The 27952-nt window shown below is 47.2% G+C and overlaps 3 protein-coding genes across 5 annotated transcripts; 2 read left to right on the top strand and 1 right to left on the bottom strand.

Annotated features, from left to right (window-relative positions):
• Positions 1-20: 20 nt before the first annotated feature.
• grm5a (glutamate receptor, metabotropic 5a) lies at positions 21-14692 on the bottom strand. Its single transcript, XM_048995256.1, has 9 exons — positions 14596-14692; positions 11299-12154; positions 10289-10538; positions 5914-6149; positions 4874-5120; positions 4271-4445; positions 3962-4088; positions 2516-3464; positions 21-1799 (listed from the first exon to the last, which is right to left on the bottom strand). Exons 2-9 carry the CDS (start codon positions 12038-12040, stop codon positions 1103-1105), a joined length of 3423 nt encoding a protein of 1140 aa, XP_048851213.1. The 5' UTR covers positions 12041-12154; positions 14596-14692; the 3' UTR covers positions 21-1102.
• A 3034-nt stretch (positions 14693-17726) lies between these two features.
• On the top strand, positions 17727-23540 carry LOC125720242 (tyrosinase-like). 2 transcript variants are annotated; one of them, XM_048995464.1, is made up of 6 exons: positions 17727-17935; positions 18799-19597; positions 21370-21586; positions 22205-22352; positions 22667-22848; positions 23024-23540. In XM_048995464.1, exons 1-6 carry the CDS (start codon positions 17922-17924, stop codon positions 23248-23250), a joined length of 1587 nt encoding a protein of 528 aa, XP_048851421.1. In that variant the 5' UTR covers positions 17727-17921; the 3' UTR covers positions 23251-23540. The 2 variants fall into 2 exon arrangements, with proteins under 2 accessions (XP_048851421.1, XP_048851420.1); XM_048995463.1 differs by lacking the exon at positions 17727-17935 and having other exon boundaries at positions 18736-19597.
• A 281-nt stretch (positions 23541-23821) lies between these two features.
• On the top strand, positions 23822-27363 carry kpna7 (karyopherin alpha 7 (importin alpha 8)). Of its 2 annotated transcripts, none has more exons than XM_048994880.1 (11): positions 23822-23973; positions 24059-24161; positions 24237-24377; positions 24469-24554; positions 24724-24992; positions 25061-25143; positions 25400-25663; positions 25817-26050; positions 26333-26515; positions 26854-27000; positions 27220-27363. In XM_048994880.1, exons 2-11 carry the CDS (start codon positions 24096-24098, stop codon positions 27307-27309), a joined length of 1563 nt encoding a protein of 520 aa, XP_048850837.1. In that variant the 5' UTR covers positions 23822-23973; positions 24059-24095; the 3' UTR covers positions 27310-27363. The 2 variants fall into 2 exon arrangements, with proteins under 2 accessions (XP_048850837.1, XP_048850836.1); XM_048994879.1 differs by having other exon boundaries at positions 26851-27000.
• Positions 27364-27952: the final 589 nt, after the last annotated feature.

The raw sequence follows: 27952 nt of genomic DNA, 5'->3' as shown, positions 1-27952 counted from the left end.
GGAGATTCTCTTCTTGCCTACCCCATCTTGCTCTCCCTGACACACATGTAGGTGAGAGTCAGCTTGGCAGTGAAGAGCAGCCACCTGCAGTGGTGCCATTGGAGCTGGGGGTTAAGGGCCTTGCTGAAGGGCCCACAGATGTGACTATTCTGCCAAGGCCAGGCTTAAACCAGCCACCTTCCGAGTATACTCTGCAGTGCTTATTTGTGTTACAAGGTATATTGTATATTGTGCATTAATGTTGTAAGGTATAAAGTACAGTGCATTAGTGTTAGGAGGTATAAAGTATAGTATGGATTTATGTTATGTAGTATGCAGTATAGTGTGCATTAATGTTATGGAGTATATATCCAAAAGTCACCAACCTGGCTGCATGACAATAGAGAATCTTGAATATATATCAAAATAACATTAAAAAAATAACCTTTCAAAACTATTTAAATCAAACACCACCACATGACATTTTCTTAAAAGATATATTAACCATGCTTTTATATTTACATCGCCCACATTTCGTTGGCATCTTTGTGAATAACAGAAGAGACAAAATGAACTGACATTTTCTGTAGACCTTTAAGATAAGGTATGTAAGTTTTCCTCTGCGCATTTGAGGCAATCTGACACTTCAACCAACCAGTTGAGTACTCTGAGTATTCTTTATGCACAGCTGATTGGTTGAAACAAAATCTCGGTTCGGATTTTTACCTTCTCCACCACTGTATGCCAGTATGAAGAATGCCCTGGTATTGTGTGTGTGAAAGCAGGACTGGAGTTTGGTCAAAAACCTTGTATTTAAATTCAGATGGTTTATCAGATTTTAGCACCAGTTTCATGCCATACCGGACCAATGAGTGGAGTATAGACAGTAAGCTCACTCTGCTCAATCTGGTTGGTCCAAACAGCTGCTGTACCACCCCCCTGCTCTAGTCCTGCACTGATGGTTTAAATACCATCAACATGGTAATCAATGCAATGGCACTCCATCGCGTCCTGATTGGTCCAAGGCTGTTTGTCATTCTGGACTGTGTCGATGATCTGTCAGAATATATCTCCCAGCAAACTCCACCCGACAATGTAGCCCCACCCCAATAGTGTAGCTCGCTCACAGGGATGAGGAACTGGGACCGAACTCCCTCAGCAGCAGCCCCTCATATGGGGGGGAGGAGGGCATGCAGAGGACGGAAGCAGAGTTAGCCAGGTCTGCTTGGTCCCGGAAGGGAGAAGGGGGCATGAGCCCAATCAGATCTTCCAGGGTGCCTGGTCTCCCAATGGGGGCTAGGATGTGGGAGTGGCCTGTCTCCTCCTGCTCCAAACTAGACTCCTGCTGCATGCTTGTACCCGCAGTCTCTCTGGTAATGCTGAATCTGGGCATCAATGATGGGGAGCCAGGCAGCATCATGCTGTTCAGCTCACTTATGTTAGCAGTGAAGCGGTCGACCATGGAGCTGATTTGCTCCATGATGGAGACCCGGGAGAGCTCCACTGGCCGCTGGCTCATGTATGAGGACAGGGCCACTTCCTCCTGTTCTTCCTCCTCATCATCTTCTTCCTCGTGTCCCATCGAGGGCCCCCCCATGGCGCTGATTGCTGATGGTGAGGGCACCTGCGAGTGGTAAGTCATCGGGTAGTGCTGCGCCTTGGCCCCTGGCTCGGATGCCGCATCTCCGCCCTTATGGAACGGCTTGATAACAGCAGTCTGGTTGCTCTCCTTCTTTTTGATATGGATGGAAATACGCTTCCACAGGCTGTGATGGTAGCTTCGCTCGTTCTGGACCCAGGTCATCGACTTCCCGTTGGAACTGCATCCAAGAAGCACAAGTTTAGAGCTCCTGACTAGTCTGCTAAAGGCACTGCCCCCACTGACTCTTATTAAGGAAAATGCAATGTAGACGTGCCTCGCGGAATGAAGAACAAGGCACATCCTCCAGTGTCCCCAGGAGAGGCTCACTGATGTGCTAAACCAAGGTGATTATGTTGAAGACTTGAGGGAGGACTTTAGGGATATGTGTTTTATAAGGCTGTCCTGACTCTTCACATTTACTGCGTTCTGACATCCATCCATCCATCCATCCATCCATTCACCCGTTCACCCACCCATTCATTCATCCATCCATCATCCATTCACCCGTTCACCCACCCATCCATCCATCATCCATCCAATTTCTGTAACTGCTTTTCCTTTTCAAGGTCGCTAGGGGTCCAGACCCTATCCCTGAGGTTACAGGCACAAGGCAGGGAACAACCCTGGATGGGGCACCATACCATCGTAGAGCAGTGTTCTGACGTGTGGTTGCTAAATGCATATTTCAAAATTCAGGGATAGCCAGCTGAGTGTTAAGCTAAAGTTAGGGTTAGGGTGAAGGTTTGGCTTCAGTTATGACTCGCCAATTCAACACGAACAACTATAAATGACTAAATCCTTTGGGTCAGTTCATGTATCTGCTCAGTCCAGACAGCCCAAAGAACATCCTCCCCCCCCCCCCAACTACAGATGCACAATAAGCCTGTTCCTCACCTCGGTGCCTCAGCCCCAGAGCTTCTGCGTTTCCAGAGGTTTCTCGCACTACCGGAGCCACCACTGGCAGTAGAGGAGGAGGCGGACTTGCCGTCGCCCACATGCATGCGCACCACGGTGGAGGTGGTGAAGGCGCTCCTGACGTTCCTCTCCGGCTTGGCCAGCATGATGTAGACCTTGGGAGCGAACATGCAGCCCAGTGCCACGGAGGCACTTAGGCTGACCGAGAAGCACATGGTCACCGTCTTATAGTCGCTGCCAAAATATATGGGTACGAAAGCCAGCCAAACCACGCAGGTGGTGTACATGGTGAAGGCGATGTACTTGGCCTCATTGAAGTTGGCCGGCACGTTGCGAGTCTTGAACGCGTAGAAGGTGCAGCTGAGGATGAGCAGCCCATTGTAGCCGAGCGGTGCCACCACGCCCAGGGTGCTAGTATTGCACACCAGGCGAACCTGCCGCATGCTGGGGTGGTCGTGCACGACGGCCGGTGGCTCCTTGACGAACAGTGTCACCACGATGGCCAGCTGCATCAGAATAAGCAGCGTGGCGATGGCCAGCTGGGCGCAGGCGCTCATGAAGCGTGGCTTGCGTGTGCAGATCTTCTTTTTGCTGCCGGCTAGGATTCTCGCGATTCGGTTGGTCTTCGTCACCAAGGCCGAGTAGCTCATGGCGGGAGACAGCCCCACCAGCAGCCTCTGCAGGTAGCAGTAGGCAATCTGTGGCCTGGTCACCAGGGAGAAGGTACTGAGGTAGGCCAGGAAGATGCCAGCCAGGATGATGTAGCAGAGCTCACGGCTGGAGGACTTCACCACCGGCGTGTCTTGAAACTTGACAAAGACAGAGGTGACAAAGGCTGTGGCCACGAGACCTAGGCAAGCAAACACCACAGCGGCAATGGGCTCAGGGTCACCCCAACGCAAGTACTCCACAGGAATGGGTTCACAGCCTGCAATGGGGACAGAAAATACTACATGAAAACAGAAGAAAGAATCTCTGAAGATTGAGCTTTGAGGCTACTGAGCTGAGGATCTCAAGCTTTGGGACAGAATGTCAACCTTTCATCTATCCATACATCCATTTTCTATAACCAGGGTCGTAGGGGTCTGTAGCCTATTCTGAAGGCCATGGGTGCAAGGCAGGGAACAAGCCAGGATGAGGCGCCAACCCATCACAGGCTCTCATAAACCTTTTATGAGCAATTTAAATCCAACAGAGGCGGACATTTCAGGTCCAGAAAGTAAAAATACAAACCAGGATTTTGTTTCAACCAACCAGTTGAGTACTCTATGACTCAACTCTGGGCCTCAGTCATAGAGTACTCAACTGGTTGGTTGAAACAAAATCGCGGTCTGAATTTTTACTTTCTGGACCTGAAATGTCCGCCTCTGAAATCCAGAGGAAGCTATCAATGTGACATTTCCTTGAATAGGGGCAAAGGATCACCTGTGAGGTCATCAGTCGGCCAGGATCCCAGGGCACAAGCCTGGCAGGTGTGCTCGTCAAACACAAACTCATTCTCCTTGCAAGGAGTGCAGGTCCAGCAGCAGCTGACCTCACCTTTGCGGATCACCTGGGAGGGAGCACAGAGTTGTATGGCTGGGGTGGGACTCAGAAAAGCATTTAGGAAGGGAGACCAATGACCAGGGAGCCTTTAACCTAGTTAACATCCCACCTGACTGGAAGTCATGTGACATGAGTACAGCAGATAACAAAAATGACGTTTTACAATAAAAGAGAATTCCTTAGCCTCACCTTGATCTGGGCCTTCTGGCATGGCTCACTGCACACTGACTGGATGATCGCGCTCTGGTTGGCCCACACCTCATCGTCATCCATCTTCAGCCCCTGGTTGTCCCAGCTGCCTACGCTGATATAGCTGTAGTCATCTGCTTCTGGACCCATCTTCTTGAAGTTCATGATCTCGTACCTGGAGCAGGTAAGGAAGTCAAGGGCCATGTATTCTGGGGTAGAGCAGGTTACTCAAAAACACAAATTTGAGGTGCCATTTGGTAAGCTGATGCTAAAATGTGAATGAGTGGCATGTGTATGACATCACAGCCTGCACCTGACTTACAATCAGATTATGTGAAGGCGACACTCTAGGACCAAACAGAAACTCGCCAACAAGGTGAGTGCATTTAGCCTGGGAAAAAAATCACTCTCTTTCAAACACAAATATTTTTTTGTGCTGTATCTCCAGCTACCCCATTTGCTTGTCGGTTTACATCTCTGCAGGATAAAGGCATGTCAGTCTTTGAGTCATTAGGTTATGGGAGACAGTCACCCATATTTTTCCCATAATTCCTAAATACAGTAGCGTGTGCAACACTCCTAGCGGTTGCTTTGTTTCCTCACCGCCTCGGGGAGTCCCCATTGTCATCGAACCAGACCAGCTCCCCAGACACTCCGGTGAAGTTGGTCTTCATAAGGAAGTCGAGCAGCACGCGACCATCAACAGGGTGCATGGCTGAGCAGAGGCCATCTCGGCCAGGGCAGAGCTCCTTCTGCATGTTGTGCAGACCGTAGGCCATGGAGTAGATGGCATCAATCACAAAGCCCATCTTGGTGTCCTGGGCATACTGCTGTCTCAGTGACTCCTTATCTGCTTAGGGGAAGACAGTTAGACTAAGAGGGTGGCCTCTTAGCTGTGGAGTTGCTATGAGGCGCTCACGTAGCTGGTTAGCTTAGCTGCGGAGTTGCTATGGGGCGCTCACGTAGCTGGTTAGCTTAGCTGCGGAGTTGCTATGAGGTGCTCACGTAGCTGGTTAGCTTAGCTGCGGAGTTGCTATGGGGCGCTCACGTAGCTGGTTAGCTTAGCTGCGGAGTTGCTATGAGGTGCTCACGTAGCTGGCTAGCTTAGCTGCGGAGTTGCTATGGGGCGCTCGCGTAGCTGGTTAGCTTAGCTGCGGAGTTGCTATGGGGTGCTCACGTAGCTGGCTAGCTTAGCTGCGGAGTTGCTATGGGGCGCTCACGTAGCTGGCTAGCTTAGCTGTGGAGTTGCTATGAGGCGCTCACGTAGCTGGTTAGCTTAGCTGCGGAGTTGCTATGGGGCACTCACGTGGCTGGTTAGCTTTGCTGCGGAGTTGCTATGAGGTACTCACGTAGCTGGCTAGCTTAGCTGCGGAGTTGCTATGGGGCGCTCACGTAGCTGGTTAGCTTAGCTGCGGAGTTGCTATGGGGCGCTCACGTAGCTGGTTAGCTTAGCTGAGGAGTTGCTATGGGGCGCTCACGTAGCTGGTTAGCTTAGCTGCGGAGTTGCTATGGGGCGCTCACGTAGCTGGTTAGCTTAGCTGCGGAGTTGCTATGGGGCGCTCACGTAGCTGGTTAGCTTAGCTGTATTTGGATAGTCCACGACATTTTAGTCCAGTACTCTTGTAACGTGTCGTTCGGCTCACCGCTACACGTGCGATTATACTGCTGGTTCTCCTGCGGGTGACCTGCCAGCCGGCACTGGAAGCGGTGCTGCCAGAACTCGGGGAACCAGGGATTGCGCTGGTTGTTGTGGGGCCGCAGAGCCAGGTAGTAATCGTCAAACCATCTTACGTAGGCCGACTGGAGCTTGATGGTGATGCCACCAGCAGCCTCCCTCTCATAGCCGTCGGTCACGTCGTACCGGTCGGCCCAGCCATCGCTGAGAGCAAGGAAGGAAGAGAAGGAAAAGCAGAAGCTTTGACTGGTAACATCTGCAGACCAGAGCCCATAAAATGTGAACCATAGACCTGGCAATATATAAACCATCAGCACCACAACATTTCCTATATGATGTGGATGTCGCATAAGCTGCAGCAGCTGAGAGTTGCTGGGAAAGTCCCCCGAAGCCATGTATTTTCCTAGTGGAGTGCAGGCCACCTCACTGAGAAGCTGTAAAATGCTGAGTAATATTATTCCTCCTGCTTAGGGGACACTTGATTTCCATGGCAATGGGCCTTTTAAGGGGGTGGAACGGTGATGTTGATAACGGTGACGCTGTTGCCTCACACTTCTGGGACTGTGGTTTGAGTCTCCATATGGCTCCATGTGTGTGGAGTTTGCATGTTCTCTGCATGTCGTTGTGATGTTTCCTCCGGGTGCTCTGGTTCCCCCCCGACCCACAGGTTAATTGGAGTTACCAAATTGCCCATAGTTGTGCATGTGTGAATGGCTGGTGTGTAAGTATGCCCTGCGATGGAGTTGTTCCCTGCCTTGTACCCATAACCTCTGGGGTAGGCTCCAGATCCCCTGTGACCCTGAATAGGACAAACTTTTACAGATGGGCCTTTCAGGGCTTTTACTGGTCTCAAAACCAGTCCAACAGATGCCTCAAATTGGGCAAGTTAAAATCACTCTGCATCCCCGGGCAGTTATGATAAGAGAAAAATTTAAATCTCAAGAACAAGCTGCTAAATCCATCTTAGCTTGTCATGTACCTGGAGTGAGTGTGAGTGAATTGGACTTATTGCTCACTGATTGCCGAAACATCACAGAAAGCTCTACTACAGGCCCCAGCCTGACACTGGTTTGCTGGTACTGTTCAAACAGCCAGACAACACACAAATTCCACGGACATTACAGACAGACAAGTGCTTTGGTGCTGGTGACAGAAATCTTGGTCATTTGTGCCTTAAAAGGCAATTGTATTCCCAATTGTCTTCCACCCAATTAATACTATTATATCTTTCTAAGTAAAGACTGTTGATGATGATGTAATGAGGTGGTAACAGTATGATGGCTCAAATGGACAAAAACCAGGTGAAGGTGAAAACAACTCATTCAGAGACACTCGTCAGTCAGTAATATCCAGAGACCTGGAACTAGGGCAGATAGGTCAGGATCATGTGAATCGGTTCGGTGTGGTCACCTCCCAGAAGCGGAGTAGATCCTGAGGAATGTAAGGATATTTATGTCTCAGTATTTTGCTTTTTCTTGCTTTTGGCATTTGGAACATTGAACCAATAGCGGTGAAGGGCTGTGTCGGAACCGCCAATCAGACAGAACAAATGCTTTTGGCATTTGGAACCAATAGCGGTGAAGGGCTGTGTCGGAACCGCCAATCAGACAGAACAAATGGTTCTGGCATTTGGAACCAATAGCGGTGAAGGGCTGTGTCGGAACTGCCAATCAGACAGAACAAATGCTTTTGGCATTTGGAACCAATAGCGGTGAAGGGCTGTGTCGGAACTGCCAATCAGACAGAACAAATGCTTTTGGCATTTGGAACCAATAGCGGTGAAGGGCTGTGTCGGAACTGCCAATCAGACAGAACAAATGCTTTTGGCATTTGGAACCAATAGCGGTGAAAGGCTGTGTCGGAACCTCCAATCAGCCAAAGGCCACATTAGTTCACGGCAGATGAAGATCAGGCCTGTCTGAGAGACTCAGCTGTGATGCAGGTGCCACACAGACAGAAAGGCCAGCGTCTAGGCCAGGGGGAATCCTCACTCACATCTCCATGGAGACGTGGGAACAGAAGAGCCCGAGTCCACACAAGCCAGATATGGCTGCCATTACTTCCTGGGCTCCGCAAGGCCTGATAAAGCATCTACCTATAAATGAACGACACCCCGTAACACTGTGGCTAACAACCCACACTTTACCCACCCTCACTTCTGTCATTATTAAAATACCCAGACATTTCTGTGACAAAACCAATACCTGCTAAATCTGGTGTACACAAACACGAATATGTTTTACCATGCTTTCTATGTAACTTCAGCCTTGCTAATATAAAATATACACACGAATGGGGTGTCTCTGGCACCAGCAAATAGGACAAATCATCCAGCTATCTGGGTTTCAGCAGCTCTCAGAGGGTCTCATCCTGGCAGACACAGTCGTGAACATCTTGGCAAAATCTGGATTTCAGGATTTGCCAGAGGAGTGATTTCTGCTGGCTGGGTACATTTCTGCTCCATGGTACATCCTCTGTGCAGCGGTTTGACCTCTGCTTCTGAAGCTGCGGACTGAAATACACCCAGAAAGGGAAACCAGACAAAAAAAAGAGATGTTGGAAGACTGTACCTCTTAGGAAAGAGGAAATTTAACACCATGCCTGAGGCAGCTCACAAATTCTGTGTTACTCTCTCCGCATATTCTATGCTCTTCCCTTTGTGAATCAAGTGTTACTCTCCCTATAAGTTCTATGCTATTCCCTTTGTAAATTCTGTGATACTCTCCCTGTAAGTTCTATGCTATTCCCTTTGTGAATTCTGTGCTACTCTCCCTGTAAGTTCTATGCTATTCCCTTTGTGAATTCTGTGCTACTCTCCCTGTAAGTTCTATGCTATTCCCTTTGTGAATTCTGTCATACAATCCCTGTAAGTTCTATGCTATTCCCTTTGTGAATTCTGTCATACAATCCCTGTAAGTTCTATGCTATTCCCTTTGTGAATTCTGTCATACAATCCCTGTAAGTTCTATGCTATTCCATTTGTGAATTCTGTCTTACAATCCCTGTAAGTTCTATGCTATTCCCTTTGTGAATTCTGTGTTACTCTCCCTGTAAGTTCTATGCTATTCCCTTTGTGAATTCTGTGTTACTCTCCCTGTAAGTTCTATGCTATTCCCTTTGTGAATTCTGTCTTACTCTCCCTGTAAGTTCTATGCTATTCCCTTTGTGAATTCTGTCTTACTCTCCCTGTAAGTTCTATGCTATTCCCTTTGTGAATTCTGTCTTACAATCCCTGTAAGTTCTATGCTATTCCCTTTGTGAATTCTGTCTTACTCTCCCTGTAAGTTCTATGCTATTCTCTTCTGTTTCTCTGTGTCCCTCTCTGTCTGTCTACTAATTTTCTTCTAGTCTTCTATCCTTGAAGTGATTATGGAGTTTAAAATGGTTCATGCCCAGTATTACCTAGCTGTACATAATAAAGTGCCACTGAATGCATTTTAAACTATGTTAACTTATTGTATAATTCCACATTTTTCATGTTTCATTCTTTAATCAGACTTCAGATGGCACTTCTTGAATACTGGGGTTCCTCTGAGACTGTACTGTGGAGATATGATCACTGACGTGAGCAAACCTGAACATACACACACATAGCTGCTTGACCAATAATCAAGCAGGTTCCAGAGCAGCCACTTAGTTGATAAAGGTGGATTGCACACAGACAAGAGAGCAAGATACGATTGGGATTCATACCCATTAAAATAATGAAGAACTGATGAGTGAGTCTCTGACATACAGCTTCTGTAGAACTGTAACCAACTCATATTCATTGCTAGAAATAAAAGAGATCACCGAATTGGATGCTGAGAGAGTAAAAGTTAATGAGAAATTAGTGTTTTTTCATAAAATCAAACTAAGAATAGACCAGCTTTTATTTCTGACGATGATAGCCTTGAGGTACATTCACAAAATCTTTTTTTCCCCAATATCCAATGGAATGTGCCATCTTGTAAATTGACTCTTTTTTTAGCCAAGGATCCTCTCTGTGGAAATTAAGGTTGCATTAAAAGCCAAGATAATCTGATTCTGTGTTATGGATGTTACTGTGAGCGAGTAAATACTGGAAGTTGAAGGGCATTTACCTGCAAAGCGCACTGGAAAGGTCTAGTCACTGTGCAGGGAGTCTGTCTCCTAAATGTCTTCAGCATGTTACTGTGAGGGTAACAGGATGGTGATGGCCTCTGAGAGAATGATAAGAATGATGAAGACAATGAAGATGGCCTTGGTAGAGGAAGACACAGGTGAATGCATCTCATACTGAGGACTAGCGGCAAAAGAAAAAAACACAAATCAGGTTAAACATAAAAACATGCAGAGGCTTTGTGGACCCGGATTCCACTGACCTGCCAACCAGCAGGAACTGGCCCACTAGGTGGCGACGGCGCATGGCCATGAGGATGCCGCGCACGGTCATGCCCTCGCAGAAGCAGGCCACCACGCGTGCGCGTGGCAGGTGCGCGACCAGCTTGTCTAGAAGTCGGTCGAAGTTGTGCTCGCCAGCGTTGCTGTAGATCTTGTCGGAGTGGGCGACGCAGATGCCCTCTTTGGTCGCCATGTCCTTGAAGGCCTCCATGCCACTTTCGCCGTAGTTCCCTGCAGGAGAAACCCCGAATTTTAACTAGCACCGCTTTTAGCGTCTGTACCGCCTGATGCCACAGCTCACATGCAAGGCTAATAAGTCACTGCATTTACCTCTGGGGTAATAATGGAGAGTCATTTCCAGGAACCACAATTCAATGCACCAAAAGCCACACTGTCACACACGAACCCATATTATACATGACACCACATGCACATGTAGGTTCTCGGAGGTAGGGGGGCACATGTGGTGTCCCCATTTAGGGGAATGTCAGGAGTATACCCCCGTTTGCGTAAAACCCATTTGCATAAAATCCAGGTCACCTACTTTTTAGCAGAATCTATTTTAAAGGGGTTTGAAATAATGTCCTGTACTAGAGACTCTCTATATGCAAATTTACACTCAGCCATGTTTATATATTGATATCAGTAAGTGTTGATTCAATGAGAGCCATTCAGAAGTGTGGCCAGATGTTTTCTCAGACCAACGGGGCACTCGGTCGCAATGCTTCTAAAACATGGTACCTCGATGTCAGTTGACAGCGTACTTAACCATCTGGGAACCTTCAGGGCGAATCTCGATTACTTAAACGTTGCATCTCCTGCTGCTCAAACTCTAAAAACCTCCCAGGTACCATTTGTGTAGGATGCCAACCAACCAAAGCAGCGACAAGAACTAATGTTAACTGTCAACCAGCCAAAGGAGTGAAGAGCTAGTCTTAACTCTTGCAACTATACCGAGCTGAACTTCACATACGTTGCTCTCCTAACTTACCCTCAGTGTGTATAGCTGACACATAGGTCCAGTTGTACCTTTTGACGATGTCGACCATAGCCCTAGCCTGTTGTGCATCAGACGGTACCACCCTCATGAAGTACTGGTACAGGGACTTGTCGCTGAGGTCCATGCTGGTGGCAGAGTAGGCGATCTGGGGGATGTTGAAGAGCTGCAGTAGGTTTTGCACCTGGATGGCCACAGAGCTGGAGCCAGGTCCTATCAGTCCGACAATGGGCTTCTTAGAGCCTGCAGGCTGGTCAGAACTGTCAGCGGTGCAGCGTGCAGTGGCTGCGAAGTCCCCCCCATCATCCTCCTGGTTGGAGACCAGCGAGTCACGGATGAACTCGATGCTCTGCTCCAGGGCCACGGCCGAATGCCAGCAGGAGTCGCGGATCTCGCAGCCCAGCATCACACCAGGCAGGATGCGCTCATCAGCGTTGATGCGGTCTAGAGTATGCAGCATGGCCTCCACCCTCTGGATGCCATACTGCTCCCGTACTGCCCCACACTTACGCTCATGCACCTTGTCTGCAGGAGGCTGATGGTGCACGGAGAACAGCGCACCAATGACAAGGTCTCCAGGCACGTGTGCAAGAATGCGGTGCTCGCTGGGCTGGGCGCCTACCAGGAGGCTGGAGGGAGCTGGTCCCCACTGCTTTCCTGACAGCAGGAGAAGCAGGAGCAACAGGGACCTTTTGCTTATGGTGGGGGGGTGCGGGGAGTGTGACACACTGCTCATGGTTGCTGTCCAGAGAAGTTTCTCAGCAGGCTTCTGATCCACGCCAGCAGCTAATTACCGAAATGATTCCAGCGTGATGACATATGATCAGGACAAGGGTGTGAGCTTCCCAACCTAGCAAGATAAACCAGGAGTCAGCATTCACAGGTCTTCATTTGGAGGACAGGTCGGCAGTGGCATGTCACTTTGTAATACCTCCAAAAGACTAAAACTCCCTATGACTTAACCCGAGATGAATATGTACTGGAGATATTAACAACAAGATTATTTTATGGTACCCATTTCCAGTTCCTAATTTGTGGTGTGCAAGAACTATGGAATTTGTGGATATATATTAAAGAGACCAATCATTAGGCCCTTAGTTTCCTGAAAGACTCAAGTACAATAACCTCTGTACCATCTTGACATAAGTCAACCGTGATAACGGTCTTACAGCTTATGATCTGAAATCAATAAAGTTTCTCACAACTCTCATCTCATCTCGTCTTATCCTATCATATCCTGTCCCGTCCTATCTTGTCCTGTCCCATCCTATCCTATCATATCCTGTCCCGTCCTATCCTATCCTATCCCGTCCCATCCTATCCTATCATATCATATCCTGTGCTGTCCCGTCCTATCCCGTCCCGTCCCATCCTATCATATCATATCCTGTCCCGTCCTATCCTGTCCCGTCCCGTCCTACCCTATCCTGTCCCGTCCTATCCTATCATATCCTGTCCCGTCCTATCCTATCCCGTCCCGTCCCATCCTATCCTATCCTGTCCCGTCCTATCCTGTCCCGTCCCATCCTGTCCCGTCCTATCCTGTCCCATCCTATCCTGTCCCGTCCCGTCCTATCCCGTCCCGTCCCATCTCGTCCAGTCCCATCTCGTCCAGTCCTATCCTGTCCCGTCCCATCCTGTCCCGTCCCATCCTATCCCGTCCCGTCCCGTCCCGTCCCATCTCGTCCAGTCCCATCCCGTCCAGTCCTATCCTGTCCCATCCCATCCTATCCTGTCCCATCCCATCCTATCCTGTTCCATCCCATCCCATCCCATCTTGAGTTGTCGTCTTGTCTCGCCTTACGACTTTCTATGGTGATCTTCTCTCTCTGCTCCCGCAGCATGCTTAAACTGTTCAGTGTCATTTGGGGATATTCATGTCTACTTCATAACTTATGCTTAGTTTTTACACTCCACAGCGCCACCCTGTGAACAGAAAATTGATGCCAGTGTGTGCCTGTTTTATGCTGGTGCCATACTGTAGTACTAATGTTCTAAACTACCTTTGCTCCCCACACAGAAGATATATGCGTAAGTATGTAAGAACGGTGTTTTCTGGAAGACACGGCTGGTGCCTCAGAATCCCAGCCCTGGGAGCCTCGCCTTCTCCCAGCATGCATCCCGGGAGAGTGGCCCCTTGCCTCATCCCTCCCCTGTAACATGGTTTGTGCTTGGGAAACTATTCCATGCACAAAGAGCGACGCTTCAAAAAAATTCAGAACGAAAGCCCAGTGTTAATCTTATTTCAAATAAACTATTTTCGCTCACTGAAAAACAAAATCGTCCTCAGTGATTAAAGCCACAGGTTTTCTTAAAGAAAAGGCGTGAGTCTTTCCTTAACATTATGCAATATACAGAAAATAATCTTTTCAGATACATTATGAAGGTCTGTGTTACAGAAGTGCAGCTATGCTCATAAAATTACCTAAATTAGTTCGTCTTGCCATTCTACTGACCTAAATACTTTGTGCCACCGCTGAAGATGAAGGAGTGTCTACTGAGGATGTTAGTTTGGGTATATGTGGTGCCAATGCTCTTGGCTAAATTTTGGCTTCACATCAAACTACAGCTTGCACTCTTCTGGCTGTCCAGCACATCGCCTCCGAACACAACAATTCTACTTTCAATTCCAGCAAAATTATTTGACTGCTGTGGCAAACCAGCACACATAGTCTTATTATTCTCAGGGTCTTGTAGACAAAACCGTTTTCTGCTCCCTAATTCATCCATAGCAATGCCAATTTTCCTCAAATCTAATTTTTGCCTTCACCAGTGATGGTGCATACTTGTAAATAATTTTTATGACCATTAAGATTTTCTCCTTCACATGGATATTTGCCCACAGAGATTAATAAAGTATCACACTTAAAGTCCCACCTTGATCATGTTTGGCAATTTTATCCCAGGTTCTGTTTTTGAGCAGGTTTTCCTGGCTGTCTAAAGCCACATTGACAGTTAACCAGGCTTTAGACTGTTGGCATTAGATTTTATCAGGTATACTTAATTATTTAGTTACTGGACTCCAGTTTTACTATAAAAGAAATAATTAACCAAATATTACAATACATACACACAAAATTATATTAAACATTAATAAAATTCATCATTCTATTCAACTGTGGCGACTTTTAAGTAAATTAACATACAAAACATTGCTTTTTTCATAATGGATTAATGTATATAAAAGGATTCAAAATTAAAACATCTTATACTACTATTAAATTGTCATTAAGCTCTACAGATTTTTCAGGACATGTTTACAAGGAGTAAGAATATAAGCAGGTTACGTACCTTGACGGTTCAATGGACTTCCATCGTATAAGTGCCGAACGCATCTGATCACCAGCGATCTCCCTTTTCCGACCATCGACGCCGAGCGACTTTTTCTCCATGGCAACGGGGCTGCTCCACTGCGCCTCCCCTCGGTCGCCAGAGATTTAATTTGCATAAAAGCCGCAAAGCCGCTGCGTTTGGCTTCAGCAGTGCAACTTAATGTACATAACCGGCAGGATAGATGGTGAATTATGGTACAGTAAGACGCATACCTCGGTATATTATCCATCCATTTTCTTTGCCCTCTTTTCTTATGCAGGGTCGTAAGGGTCCGGAGCTACGTGCGCTAAGGAATATCGTCTGGTCTAATTCCATTATATATATATATATATATATATATATATATATATATATATTTTTTTTTTTTTTTTTTTTTTATTTTAGGGGTCCAAGCAAGGTAGCTGCTGGATCCGTATTGTTTATTATTGTTAATGTTAAAACAACTCTAAACGTCACCTTTTCCAACTCAACAGGCATAGTTCTGAGTATAGTTGGAAAAATAGGCTATATATAGTGACAAATACAAAGTACGAACATATTTGCATTTTACGTGACTCGCAGCGAACATTTTCCCTTCTGCTTGATAAGTTCACGTGTATGCGTGGCGGCGCGCTTCCCCTCCAAAGCGGGCTACCTGCAGATGAGGGAGAAGGCCGTGGAGATGCATGTCATTAGTGCAGGGACAGAGCCGTAAAGGGTCTGATGGGCAGAGAGACAAGATAAGACGCACGAAGAGAAGGAATTAAACTATATTAGCTCTGTATGATTTTTATATAATTTACAGTTATATTGCTTTTTTTATAGGTCATACATATTCAAACCTTCGAATATTTTTTAAAGCGCCAACATGGCACCTCGTGACTTTCAGTCAGTATCTGCGTATTTCTGACTTGTAGTTTGTTACGAACATCGAATTGATGATGAAACTATTGCAGGCGTTATAGCCAGAATGATCCTTATTTAACATAGTCCAGAGTCCAGCTTGATGGCGTAAAGGCTGATACTTCCAGAGACCAATACATCAAAAAGTATGTTGCTACAAATTACAAATACTAAATCATGAAATGTAACAAAATGAAGTACGAAATACTGATGTAGGTAAAATACAAGTTATTTGTAATTTGAAAACACAAATGATAACATACACGACGCATGGGCGTAAATTACGGGGGGGCTTGTAAGCCCCCCATGATCAAAATCCTCAAATAATCATGTCTCCTCCTAAATGGGCGGAGATCTCAACCCCCGACCTCCATTTTGAAACTAAAGTTACATCCTTGCTATAACCAATACCATTAATAAAGTCCTAGTAATGTGCAATATTGACAAAATACACAGCTTGCCAAAACATTAAATAGAATAATAATTTTGTTATTTAAATGTGACAGTGTTACCTATGAAATGCAAAATGACTTTTTAACGACTAACATAACGAGAGATAAGCAGGCTGCATGCACCTCGGCAGCGGGTTGGGGGTGGGACGACCACCTACAGATTTTACAAACTACTATTAAACTTAAAGGCTGTGCTTGGCTAATTAGTTCATTTCTTATTGTGCTTTCACTGGTTTGTTTCCTCTTCTGAAAGATTCATCCACCTGTTTCACATTAACATTAGTGACACATGCATGATTATAGGAGACTGACCAATCAGCACGAGGCAAAAACTCTGATATGGAATAGGTGGCCACCTATTGGAGGGTACCAGCTCGTAGACGTTTGTATCATGGTTTCGGTCTATTTTCGATCTATAACACCCTTAATCAAGTCAAGTCGGTTTCATTGTCATTTGAACCATACATACAGTATATAGAGAAATGAGATAACGTTCCCCTAGGACCATGGTGCCACACAGAGCAGGACAAAGACAGAGCAACATCATAAATGCATAATGCATACCCAGGTTTCCCACTGAATTAGTGCAGCGGCGGTTGACAGGGCGCCAGTGTGTGCGCGTGCACGCCCAAGGAGGTGCACAGACTCTTTCTGAAATTAATTACCATAAATATGGCGTGAATTTCCCGGTTTGTCTTACAGTAGTTTGCCTAACATGCGCAAACCCAACGAAGAAACTGTTCCTCCCCCTTCCCGCGGGATCAGCGGCCGTGACGCATGTAATATATAACGTGAAGTTCGGCAGTCGGTTAACCTTTTAAATAGAATCAGTGGCTCTAAAACGCCCATGTTTAACTGATAGAAATTAATTTTTACTTTAGGAACAAAAGTAGCTAGCCTGATTTATCGCTAAGGAAGGCTTCGATATACGACAAACCAGAAGATGCCCCTGCATCATGTGCATGAGCATGCCGGTTGAAATTAACTAGAATGCCTCTAACAAGTTAATTCAGTAGTTCTAGAGCACAGGACTGCTGTTTGCTAGCCGCTCTGTTTTTCTGTCCTATACTGACATCCAGTTAGCAGTACATAAGTTTATTTCACTACATACTTCACCATAAGCCAATTTAATTCGAGACAGAACCGCGCTCGAGGCAGCTTCTTGGAGTAGCTTTTGAAGGATTTCGTTGTTTTTCGTAGTAACACGGTCTTCCTAAGGACGTCCACAAGAAGTGTATGCTGGGAAGACAGGGATCAACAGGACGTCTCACATGATTTACTTGCATCTAGCCAAAGATGGTGATAGCCTGTATTTAAAAGTCTGTAAGCCTGATGATGAAGGTTCTCAAAATTACAGAAAATAAATAAATATATATATATATTTTTATTATTATTTGAAATATTTTAAAATGCAATAAAATACAATAAAAGTATTTTGTTACACACATATCTGATTTTTTCCCCACCGGCAAAATAAGAATTACAAAATACTCAGAATGTAATTAATACATTAAAATGCATTAAAGTGAAATACTGCCCACCCCCGGGTTCTTGAAATGTTTACCGCGTTCAATTATAATCCCGTTTAAGGTCCTAATTTAAGTTCTGCACGTTATGTATAAAACTTTCGTTACAAAGATTTTGAATTTGTTAATGACGGATATTTTGTTATTACTATACACGAATTCGTTTTTCTTGGTGGATCGTATGGGTGCATCAGATGCTGCGCTTTATCTCATGGGGATGCATGTCCTGTTCCTTCTCCCGTCAACCCCGGACCCGAGGCTGCCATCCCAGCATGTGACGCTTCACTCCAGCCCTTAGGGCAAACACGTGTTTCGTTGGCCAGCCGTGTGACAGGCTCGTGACCCCTAAAAGATTTTAGTCTCGATGCACTCACAACGCGACCCCTCCTCTCCTCTTACCACACAAGAAATTGAGTAGGAGGACATGATAATTTACAGGTAGTGAATTTCTATGTTGTTCTCTACAACTTTTAAAATGATAAACCAAAAGTACTTCGCTCTTCCCTGCTGATATGCATTAAGTAGATCTATCTATCTATCTATCTATCTATCTATCTATCTATCTATCTATCTATCTATTCACACATACGCACTAACAAGACGCGAAAAAAAACAAGTTTACTTATTGTCCACGGGATTAAATCAATCCAAATCAGTTTTCAGAGCATTAAATTAAGGATTTTGTCAGCTTAGATAACGTATTTCATCCGTCTTTATTATTACTATTATTATTGTGATGGTTGTTATCATGAATATTAGTTGTTCTAATAATATATTAATATTTTCTAAGAATAATAATAATTATTATTACTAATACATTTTAACATAGAAAACACCTGGTTTTGTACCATTTTTAAACGCACAGAAACACCGAAACATGAGGGTTTTCTGTACAGGACAGTTTATCTGTAATCCATGTACATCGCTGTTCAAATTACAGTTTTTCGGGAAATCTGCGTTTTTCAACTTTTAACAAACTCCATAATATGATTTATTCATCAAACGTAAGAATGACACAATGCAGTGTTAAAATTGTAAATTGTAAAAATAAGTATATAAATAGACAGTCAATGAAATCACTGGAAACTACAGAGGTTGCCAATGAGCAGGATGCCTTTCAGTGGCCACGCCATGTGGGGGGGGGGGGGGGGGCTTAACCTGAGCATGTGACAGTGCTGGGGCCCCGTGGGGAGCCGGGGGCTTTGCCTTCTGATGACATTCCTCATAAAGCTCCAGTCCTTCCAATCCCTCAGATAAGCTCTGCTCACCCGAGGAATGATGTTTTCTTTCGCTGTCCTAAGTTTTTTACTTCTGCTGCGGCTCACAAGTCAGCAGTTCCCAAGGCCCTGTGTGACCACCGAGGCGCTGCGTACCAAGCAGTGCTGTCCGGTGTGGGACGGGGACGGCTCGGCGTGTGGAGTCCTCTCCGGCAGGGGCTCCTGCCAGGACGTGGTGGTGTCTGACCTGCCCGACGGCCCCCAGTACCCCTTCTCCGGCATAGACGACAGGGAGAGGTGGCCCGCCGTCTTCTTCAATAGGACTTGTTCCTGTACGGGAAACTACATGGGCTTTGACTGTGGACGCTGCAGGTTCGGGTTCGCCGGTGAGAGATGTGACCAGAGCCGGGAGTCTGTCAGGAGGAGCATCTTCCATCTGTCGCTCAGCGAAAGGACGAAGTTCATCTCTTACTTAAACTTGGCAAAAAACACCATAAGCCCTGACTATGTGATTGTGACCGGTACCTACAGTGAGATGGGTAATGGTTCGGTTCCCATGTTTGCAGACGTCAGTATCTACGACCTCTTCGTATGGATACACTATTATGTATCCAGGGACGCGCTTCTCGGGGGACCCGACAACGTGTGGACCAATGTGGACTTTGGGCACTGGGCTCCAGGCTTCCTGCCCTGGCACCGGCTCTACCTGCTGCTCTGGGAGGATGAGATCCGCCGGCTGACGGGCGATCCGGGTTTCGCGTTGCCCTACTGGGACTGGCGCGACGTGCGAGACTGTGAGGTGTGCACCAACGAGCTGATGGGGGCCCGGAGCCCGCTGGACCCGAACCGGATCAGCCCCGCATCTGTGTTCTCTGCGTGGAAGGTAAAGTAAGGGGGGTGATCAGCAAGCGAAGCGCGTTTCCATAAAAAATGAGGGTAAATCATAGCGACTAAGGACATGAATTTGTACCATGAATGTTGTCGCATCAAATCCCATGTGTTCCTGATGTAGCAAATCGGAGTGGAATATTCCACACAAACAAACAGCATGGTGATTAAGCAAAGCGATGGCTTTAATTTTACATCACATTGTAGGCCTATTTACTGTAAAGGAAAGATAAATCAGAAGTGAATTTGCAGCGAGGTTCATTAGTTACATCCGCTGGCATTTCGGGAAACATAAAACTCACTTGTACGTCGCATTGGATCAAAGTGTCTACTAGATGAAATAAATGTGAAAGTAGGCTAAATAAGAACGAATAGCATTCGTCACGCTGTACATTTACCGCAGTAAGAAGGCGTCCGCCACACAAACGCACAGTGAATTTGTACAGAAGTGAAACAGGCCTAAAGCTACCCAGTGAAGAACTACGTTAAGTGCATTGCATTGTACTGTGGTTGCAGTATAACTTTATGCACCACAAAGCAAATAGCATAATATATTTATAATTAACTTACAATACATTACACCCCTTGGCACATTTTGTATCGGCCAGTGTAGCATAATTTGACGCAGCTATTAGAGCTAAATCAGAGGATCACAACTACGACCCTCACATGAATAAAAATGATTCAAAACTAGGAGAGGGAATAAGGGAATGGGCTCCATCATCAGCATGAAGCCCTGGATGGTGTCCTGGCCAGACTCCCCTGGAGCCCTACACCCCTGCGCCGTGTTATCTAACTGCTCCGTGGGCGACACGCGTGGGAGCCGTTGTATAACACCCAGCAAGTTACAGCGAGCACCCTACACAACGTATCTGTCTACTTTTTACAATTTTAAAGTGAGCTTATGGGTCAGATCTGCACTTCGGCAGTTTTATATAAGCTCTCGGCGTTAACATTGTGTAGAAGCCGGGTAAAATAAGTGGGTAAAGTAGGTCTATATGCAGTCATCCCTCAGTGTCCGCGGGGAATTGGCCCCAGGACCCCCCGCGGATACCGAAATCTGCGGATGCGTAAGTCCCTTATTTATATAAAATGGCTTAGTATTTGCATACAACCTACGCACATCGTCCCGTGTACTTCAAATCATCTCTAGATTACTTACGAAACCTAATACAAGGTGAATGCTATGTGAATGGCTGCTATACTGTATTGGTTAGGGAATGATGACAATGACAAAAATAACTTTCTGGGTTTTTTTTTTCTGAAATATCTTCGATCCGCGGTTAGTTGCATCTGCGGATGTGAAACCCGCGGATACGGAGGGCCAGTTGTGTTCAGCGGGTGGCCTTGAATGCAAGCGCCTGCAAAATACTGTATATTATCCATAAGTCTCCAGCTGGGGATGGAAATAGGGAGGCATAAGTTATTACGTGCATTTGGTAAAATGGTAAAAACACGGGAACGTATCGTACGAGTTGTGTGACAGGTTTTCGGGAGTGACTATTTGAGCTGAGGCATAAAGGGAATTTAAAATCGCAGTTACTGCATCTCTCTCACATTGGTTCTTTGACGCGGCTCCCAAGTGGCTGGAGGCAGTGGCTGTTCCTGCTGTAAAAGTATTATTTCATTAACAAGCATAAATGTTACTGGTTATATTTGAAAGGGTTCACAGTGCCCACTTCGTACATGTGAACACGGAGAGCCTTCTTCATAATATGGGGCTCCCTCTCCAGCGTCGCGTTAATCTCTCCCCCTTAAACCACACAGGTGATCTGCTCACGGGCACTGGAGTACAACAGCCGAGGCGTGCTGTGCGACGGCGCGGGGGAGGGGCCCCTTCTGCGTAACCCCGGCAGCCACGATCGCCAGCTGGTGAGCCGGCTGCCCACCTCGGCCGATGTGGAGTTTGCCCTCTCCTTAGAGGACTATGATACCAGCCCCATGGACATAACGGCCAATAGGAGCTTCCGGAACACTCTGGAAGGTCTGCTGCACCATTTGTCTTCATATTTCTGTCAAATCCCCATCCCAATGCCTGATTCCATCCCTTTAAGCCTGCAAACTACCGTAAAGCCACACTGTACGAAAGATCTGTGGCTGTACCTGTTCCCTTAATGCTTTATGTATTCCATTTTTCACATTACTGCTGGCGTAACCCAGGCCTGTGAGGCCGAGCTCGGCTAACGTCTGCTAACTCTTATCATATAATCAGCTTGTGTTCACCGGCCTCGGTGGTGCAGCCAAGGCCTGAAGCTGAATATCTCTCACTTCAGCAAAACATCCAGCTGTGTTAATACCTCACACTCAGTGACATATAATGATAGCGAAATCTTAATCTTCATCAGATTGCCTGGCACTTCCTCCTGCTAATTTCCCCCCCGTATATTGTGTGTGATCGTTTACCTTTTTTTTTTCAGGACATGTTGGCTCAGACATTATTATTAAATAAGGAGAAAAACTTCTTTTTTGAGGTTTTAGTGTGGGTGTGTAGATTTCTTCATGTTGGGCTTGTCTGTTCACTCTTCCTAACAGAATAGCCTAACTGCCAATAGGCTTGGGGGATGCTTGCACCCCTGACCTCTGACCTTTGCCCTCCGCTCAGGCTTTGGAAACCCCGAGACCGGTCTGGGCAGCAGTCCACAGCTGATGATGCATGCCTCACTGCACGTCTACATGAATGGCTCCATGTCCTCAGTGCAGGGTTCTGCCAACGACCCCATCTTCCTCCTCCATCATACCTTTGTGGACAGGTAGGTCCTACCTACCTCCACCCCCCCACACACTATGTGGCCAGGTGAGTCCCACCTACCCCCCCATTACTCAGGGCAAGTGATCCCTGCACCCACACCTCTTCACATTGCGTGGACAGGTGACGCCCACATACCCCCCCTACCCCAGGGAGAGCTATGCCTGCCCCCCCCCACACACTCTGTGGTCAGGAGAGCCCTGCCTACCCCCCTCCCCCCAAGTGATGCCAACCCACTCCCAACCCACAAACTTTGTGGTCAGCTGATGAGGAGAAGCATGTGTACATTTGCACCAAAACGCCTCCCTGTCTCCTCAGCATCTACGAACGCTGGCTGCGGAAGCACCAGCCCAGCAGGGGGCAGTATCCTGAGGCCGATGCGCCGATTGGCCATAATGGCGCCTACTTCATGGTGCCCTTCCTGCCCCTGTACCGCAACAGGGACTTTTTCATCTCCAGCAAGGAGCTGGGCTACGAGTACGCAGACCTGCTGCCACAAGGTGGGGCCGACACATGCGGACGCGTCATTGCTTTCATTTTAACTCCCCAGAACATCTAAAAGCTGAAAGTGCTTCTGAGTCCCCAGCGGCTCCTGCACTGCTCAGAAACCACGCTTTTCTCCGCTGTTCTTCCCCATCACCTCCCCTTTCATTTCTCGTCCCCTCTCTCCTCCAGCTGAGTATTTCATACAGGAGGTCCTCGGCCCGTACCTGGATCAGTTTAGGAGGACGTGGCCCTGGCTGCTGAGTGCCGCTGCCCTGGGGGGTTTGGTCACCATGCTGACAGCGGTCGCTCTGACCAGCTTGCCTTCGACCCCCTGCTGGCCGTGGCGGAGGAAGATGAAGAAGGGATCAGCGTACATGGAGAAACAGCCACTGCTGGGTGCACACCCCATGCTGTAACCTGACCTCCTAGGGGGAGGGGGGAGGGGGAAGTACTGGCTCACAGAGAGGAAGCTGCAGAGGAAACCTTTTGCACTGATACATGTGCAAATAGGACGTCTGGTGCATTTCAGTCTGACAGTCAATCAGGACAGCCCTCAGGGATTAAAAGCAGGTCTCAGATGGCCTTCAAGAGAGACGAGTAGAAGCTGAAACCCAGTTTATTACTGACCTCACTGCTATAGAGAAACTCACCATCACCATCTTGACGTCTGTAACAGCTGCAGTTCTGAATAAAAGTTTGAAATAAACTGTCTGTTGATTCATGCTTATGTGATATAACTGCTTCGGTTCACACCCCCGCTCTTTGTGAGAATTACAGGCCAAAAGGTTTTCATCAGTAATACACCACAACTTATGTTCCTCATACCGCTTTAAGTTTACCCATTTTTTATGTTTTCAGGTGTAATGCCTATAGGATGCCTATATGGGTAATTATAAGCTGTAAAATAATGCCAATAATCATCGATATAATTTACGCCATAATTTGCTGGCAATGTAAAAGGCAGACGCAAAGGAGAAACGTCCTGGGAGAATCTCAAGTTCACGTGCAATCACGCCGAAGCCAAACACCTGCTGGCGCGTCGCCGCGGCCATTTCATCCGCACCGGTGCACGATTGCGGTGCGCGTTATTTTTAATTAGCGGGCGACTGAGCCGGATCCGGCCGACGACACAGTTGCAGGTATAATAATGGTACAATTAAAGTTGTTTCATGTGCTTGGGTGTTTACTGCCATGTGAAGGTGTCTGATCGTCTTCTCACACTAGGTTGCGTTTTCAAACTCCCCGTAAATCCGTGTTCATCATGCCGACAGCAAACGTCACCGATGCGCGAATGACCAAGTTCAAGAACAAAGGCAAAGAGCCTTCTGTGAGTTAACGCGCAGTGTGCTCTGACGGTCTTCTGTTGCCCTGCTTCACGGCCCGATGCATGGTCCTTTTGCAGAAACTCCGGGAGCGTCGCATTGCGGTGTGTGTGGAGCTCAGGAAAGCTCAGAGAAGTGAGAGTATTTTGAAGAAACGAAATATTTCTTCCTTGCCCGACGATGAAGCTCTCTCTCCGGAGTACGCGACCGATAACAAAGAGGTGACCTTTTTCCTGCTGGAACTGCCCTCAACTTGTAACGTATAAATACTTTGCCCGTTTTCAGCGATATTAACGCGCAGATTATTTTCAGGTTATTTCGGCTGCCATTGAGGAAATAATTTGCAATGTGAATAGCAACTCTAAGGAGCAGCAGACCCGAGGATGCCAGGCAGCCAGGTGCCACGACATGCTTCCTTTAACTGGAAGGACCTGATTCTGTTCTCTGCAAGTCCTTGTCTGTCCTCTGCCTAAAACCTTGGAATTGATCTGTTATTGGAGTTGATTTGTAGCCATTACTTTCACCACTGATGCTGGTGAGTGCTGTGCCATCTTCCCACCCCTATAGAAAGCTGCTTTCCAGAGAGAGGAACCCCCCTCTGAAGGAGATTATTGACGCTGGGCTACTTGCTCGTTTTGTGGACTTCCTCGGGAGGGATGATGACCCCACCCTGCAGTTCGAGGCCGCCTGGGCTCTCACGAACATCGCCTCCGGGACGTCTTGGCACACGCAGCAAGTGGTGGAGAATGGCGCTGTTCCTGCTTTCATCACCCTGCTGGGCTCCCCCATGCTGCACATCAGTGAGCAGGCTGTCTGGGCCCTGGGAAACATCGCTGGTGAGTGCTGTGGGCCAATAGCCTGGGATGTCTGGGCCCTGGGCTGAACCCTGCTCTCCTTTGCTCAGGTGATGGACCAGCCTACAGGGATGCCTTGATAGCATGTAATGTGATCCCAGCCCTGTTGGCCCGACTCACCCCAGATGCTCCAGTGAGTGACCCTTGCTCTTGGTGTGTATTACACTGAGGACACTTGGTCCTCACAATGTGACCTGTTTTTGTTGTGGGGACTATTGCTAGGTCACCACAAGGGTAACATTCATTAATCCTGTGATTTTTGTTACCAAAGCTAAAATGCCAAGTGGTCTCTAGTTGCGTGTGGTTAAGGTTCTCATTGTTGGGATTGCGGTTATGTCCATAGAAATGTACCATCGCCATGATATGACTAACCTCTGTTTCCTCCCCAGGTGGGCTACCTGCGCAACCTAACATGGACGCTGTCCAACCTGTGCCGCAACAAGAACCCATTCCCACCCCTTTCTGCAGTGCAGCAGGTCCTGCCCTCCCTGGTGCAGCTCCTCCATCTCGGTGACAAAGACATTCTGTCCGATGCCTGCTGGGCTGTCTCCTACCTCACCGACGGTTCCAATGACCGCATTGATGTTGTGGTCAAGACTGGCATTGTTCCTCGTGTGGTTGCCCTTATGGAATCTGAGGAGCTGTCTGTGCTGGTAAACCTGCTGTAGTGTTCTGGTCTATGTCCAAGTGTTCCGTATGGGACCAGTTTAAAAATGCTCTGAATAACCTGTAGCTATTAATCGGAGTGGCACAATTAGTGTCAATTGTGGTGTCTTTCTGGACTCTGAGCACCAATCTCCTTCCAGACCCCAGCTCTGCGCTCCATAGGAAATATTGTCAGTGGCTCAGACCAGCAAACGCAGGTGGCGATCGACGCGGGGGTGCTGTCGGCGCTGCCACGCCTCCTGCGGCACCCCAAGCCCAGTGTGCAGAAGGAGGCAGCCTGGGCTGTGTCCAACATCGCGGCTGGACCATGTCAGCAGATCCAGCAGCTCATCACCTGTGGCTTGCTGCCGCCACTAATTGACCTGCTGAGGAATGTAAGATGTGGTGGAAGGTCTCTGCTTGGGGGGGGGGGACCTTCATTTGAACACCTGCAGTGACTAATTTTAGTGTCCTGCTGTTGATGCTAATCCTGTCTCAGTGGGACTTTTTTCTGAGTGAATGGCCTTCAAGGGGACAGGTGGTAGAAGGGAACCCACCACATCCAAGTGTACCAGTTGGCTGGTTCTATGCATCTTCAGATACCCCAGTGACTAGGTTGGGAAGGGATGAGCTTAGGCTTGGTACACCAGCAGAGTCTAACACACTGCTGTTCCCAGGGTGACTTCAAGACTCAACGGGAAGCTGTTTGGGCCATAACCAACTACACCAGTGGGGGCACAGTAGACCAGGTAGTGCAGCTGGTGCAGAGTGGGGGTTTGGAGGCCATTCTGGATCTTCTCCACATCAAGGATGCCAAGACCATCTTGGTGATTTTGGATGCCATCAACAACATGTTCTTGGTAAGGGAGTTTGGCCTTAAGCTTTAGAGCTATTTTAGGCATCAGCCTTAAATGACACTGGTTTACCCCTGCTGGAAGGTTGTGGGTCCCCTTCATCCTGTAGTTTAGCAGGATGCAATTATGGTTCTGAAATGGTTGTACAAAGACTACATTTCCCAACTGCTGAAGGTTGTGAACCTAGCCTGACGTGTAGGGTTTGCACTTGGCTCCAAGACATGAAAAGGTCCAAGAGCAGTGGGTCTGCGATGCTGGATTGCAGACTTGGAGGATCCATAGAGATGGGTGACTTGGTTCAGTGCATCAGGAGCTGGAGCTTCAGGCCATTTCTGTACCAGCAGGCAGCTACTAAGCTGGGAGAAACTGACAAACTATGCCTCCTGGTGGAGGAGGTGGGAGGCCTGGAACGCATAGAGCAGCTTCAGAACCATGAGAATGATGCTGTGTATCGTACTGCCCAGGAGCTCATTGAGAAGTACTTCAATGAAGTAAGTATATCAGCACCACTAATGGCTATGCTTGGTGTACGAAGTGGAATGTTACGCAATCTGGTACAAGGTTCCACATCCAAAGACCTCTTGATTTTAAAGCAGTTTTGTGAGCTTGTATGTGGAATGCTGGTGATCAGCTAGTGTCAATCTGCTTGATCGCTGTTTTGGATTTTGAAATCCTACTGCATGCACCATAACCCTTTTTATTACCACTAGGATGTGGAAGACGAATGTTTCAAGACGGAAGCTACAGAGAGAGACTTTGTCTTCAAGCCTGCTGAAGTTGATAAACAATTTAACTTCTAAGGTTTTTAATGATTTTTGTGTAACTTAACTAATAAAGGTGATATTTTTTTCCAACTAGATGTATCTGGATTGACTCAAAGATGCCTTGGCAATTTTAATGCTACTGTAAAATGTAGGACACAGCTTTAAGTAGCACTACCTGATTCTCCTTCCTTCCCCAATGGTTTGCATTGGGCATTGCTGTCCATGACACTCCTGCATACCTTTATTTTTCTCTCCAAGGGTAAATATGGTCATATGGAGACTTGAAATGATAGTTCCAGCAGCAAGATGACTCCAAGCTGTTCCAATTCAACACACATTTACTTGGGAAAACAAGTCATGCAATGGCAGTTTTCTCTGGATGTTTACAGCACAGCCAAGCTGTTAGTCAGTGGGGCGTGATGTAGGCCACTTACAATGTACATCCCTCGGTGTGACCTGCACGACACCTGGCAGTGTGACCTTAATCCCAGAGGGCTAGTTACACCTTGTGTGCTGCAATACCATGCAGGCTTGTTCATTTGAAAAGTTCCTTGAATATTAAACGGACTCTAGAATCCTGTTGCTTGAGTGAAACTGTGGAAATGGTTTCCAAGGGCTTGTCTTTTAGGAGGCCCTTCTGCACATGCATGAAGCTGAGGCAACACTGCTAGGATGTGGG

The sequence above is a fragment of the Brienomyrus brachyistius genome, chromosome 24 (assembly GCF_023856365.1).
Source record: "Brienomyrus brachyistius isolate T26 chromosome 24, BBRACH_0.4, whole genome shotgun sequence".
NCBI lineage: Eukaryota > Metazoa > Chordata > Actinopteri > Osteoglossiformes > Mormyridae > Brienomyrus > Brienomyrus brachyistius.
The sequence above is the reverse complement of the archived record's forward strand: the minus strand, read 5'-3'. Positions and strand labels throughout refer to the sequence as shown.

Bases quoted from the DNA above. Each gene is read 5' to 3' on its own strand.
- grm5a (XM_048995256.1), bottom strand. From the start codon at position 12,040: ATGAGCAGTGTGTCACACTCCCCGCACCCCCCCACCATAAGCAAAAGG. The intron at 10,539-11,298 runs GTAAGTTAGGAG...TTTCTCCTGCAG, and splicing joins GTCAGCTATACACACTGAGG to GGAACTACGGCGAAAGTGGC. The intron at 4,446-4,873 runs GTGAGGAAACAA...TACCTGCTCCAG, and splicing joins AATGGGGACTCCCCGAGGCG to GTACGAGATCATGAACTTCA.
- LOC125720242 (XM_048995463.1), top strand. From the start codon at position 18,773: ATGATGTTTTCTTTCGCTGTCCTAAGTTTTTTACTTCTGCTGCGGCTC. The intron at 19,598-21,369 runs GTAAAGTAAGGG...TAAACCACACAG, and splicing joins CTGTGTTCTCTGCGTGGAAG to GTGATCTGCTCACGGGCACT. The intron at 21,587-22,204 runs GTCTGCTGCACC...CCCTCCGCTCAG, and splicing joins CTTCCGGAACACTCTGGAAG to GCTTTGGAAACCCCGAGACC.
- kpna7 (XM_048994879.1), top strand. From the start codon at position 24,096: ATGCCGACAGCAAACGTCACCGATGCGCGAATGACCAAGTTCAAGAAC. The intron at 24,162-24,236 runs GTGAGTTAACGC...GTCCTTTTGCAG, and splicing joins ACAAAGGCAAAGAGCCTTCT to AAACTCCGGGAGCGTCGCAT. The intron at 24,555-24,723 runs GTGCCACGACAT...CCACCCCTATAG, and splicing joins CGAGGATGCCAGGCAGCCAG to AAAGCTGCTTTCCAGAGAGA.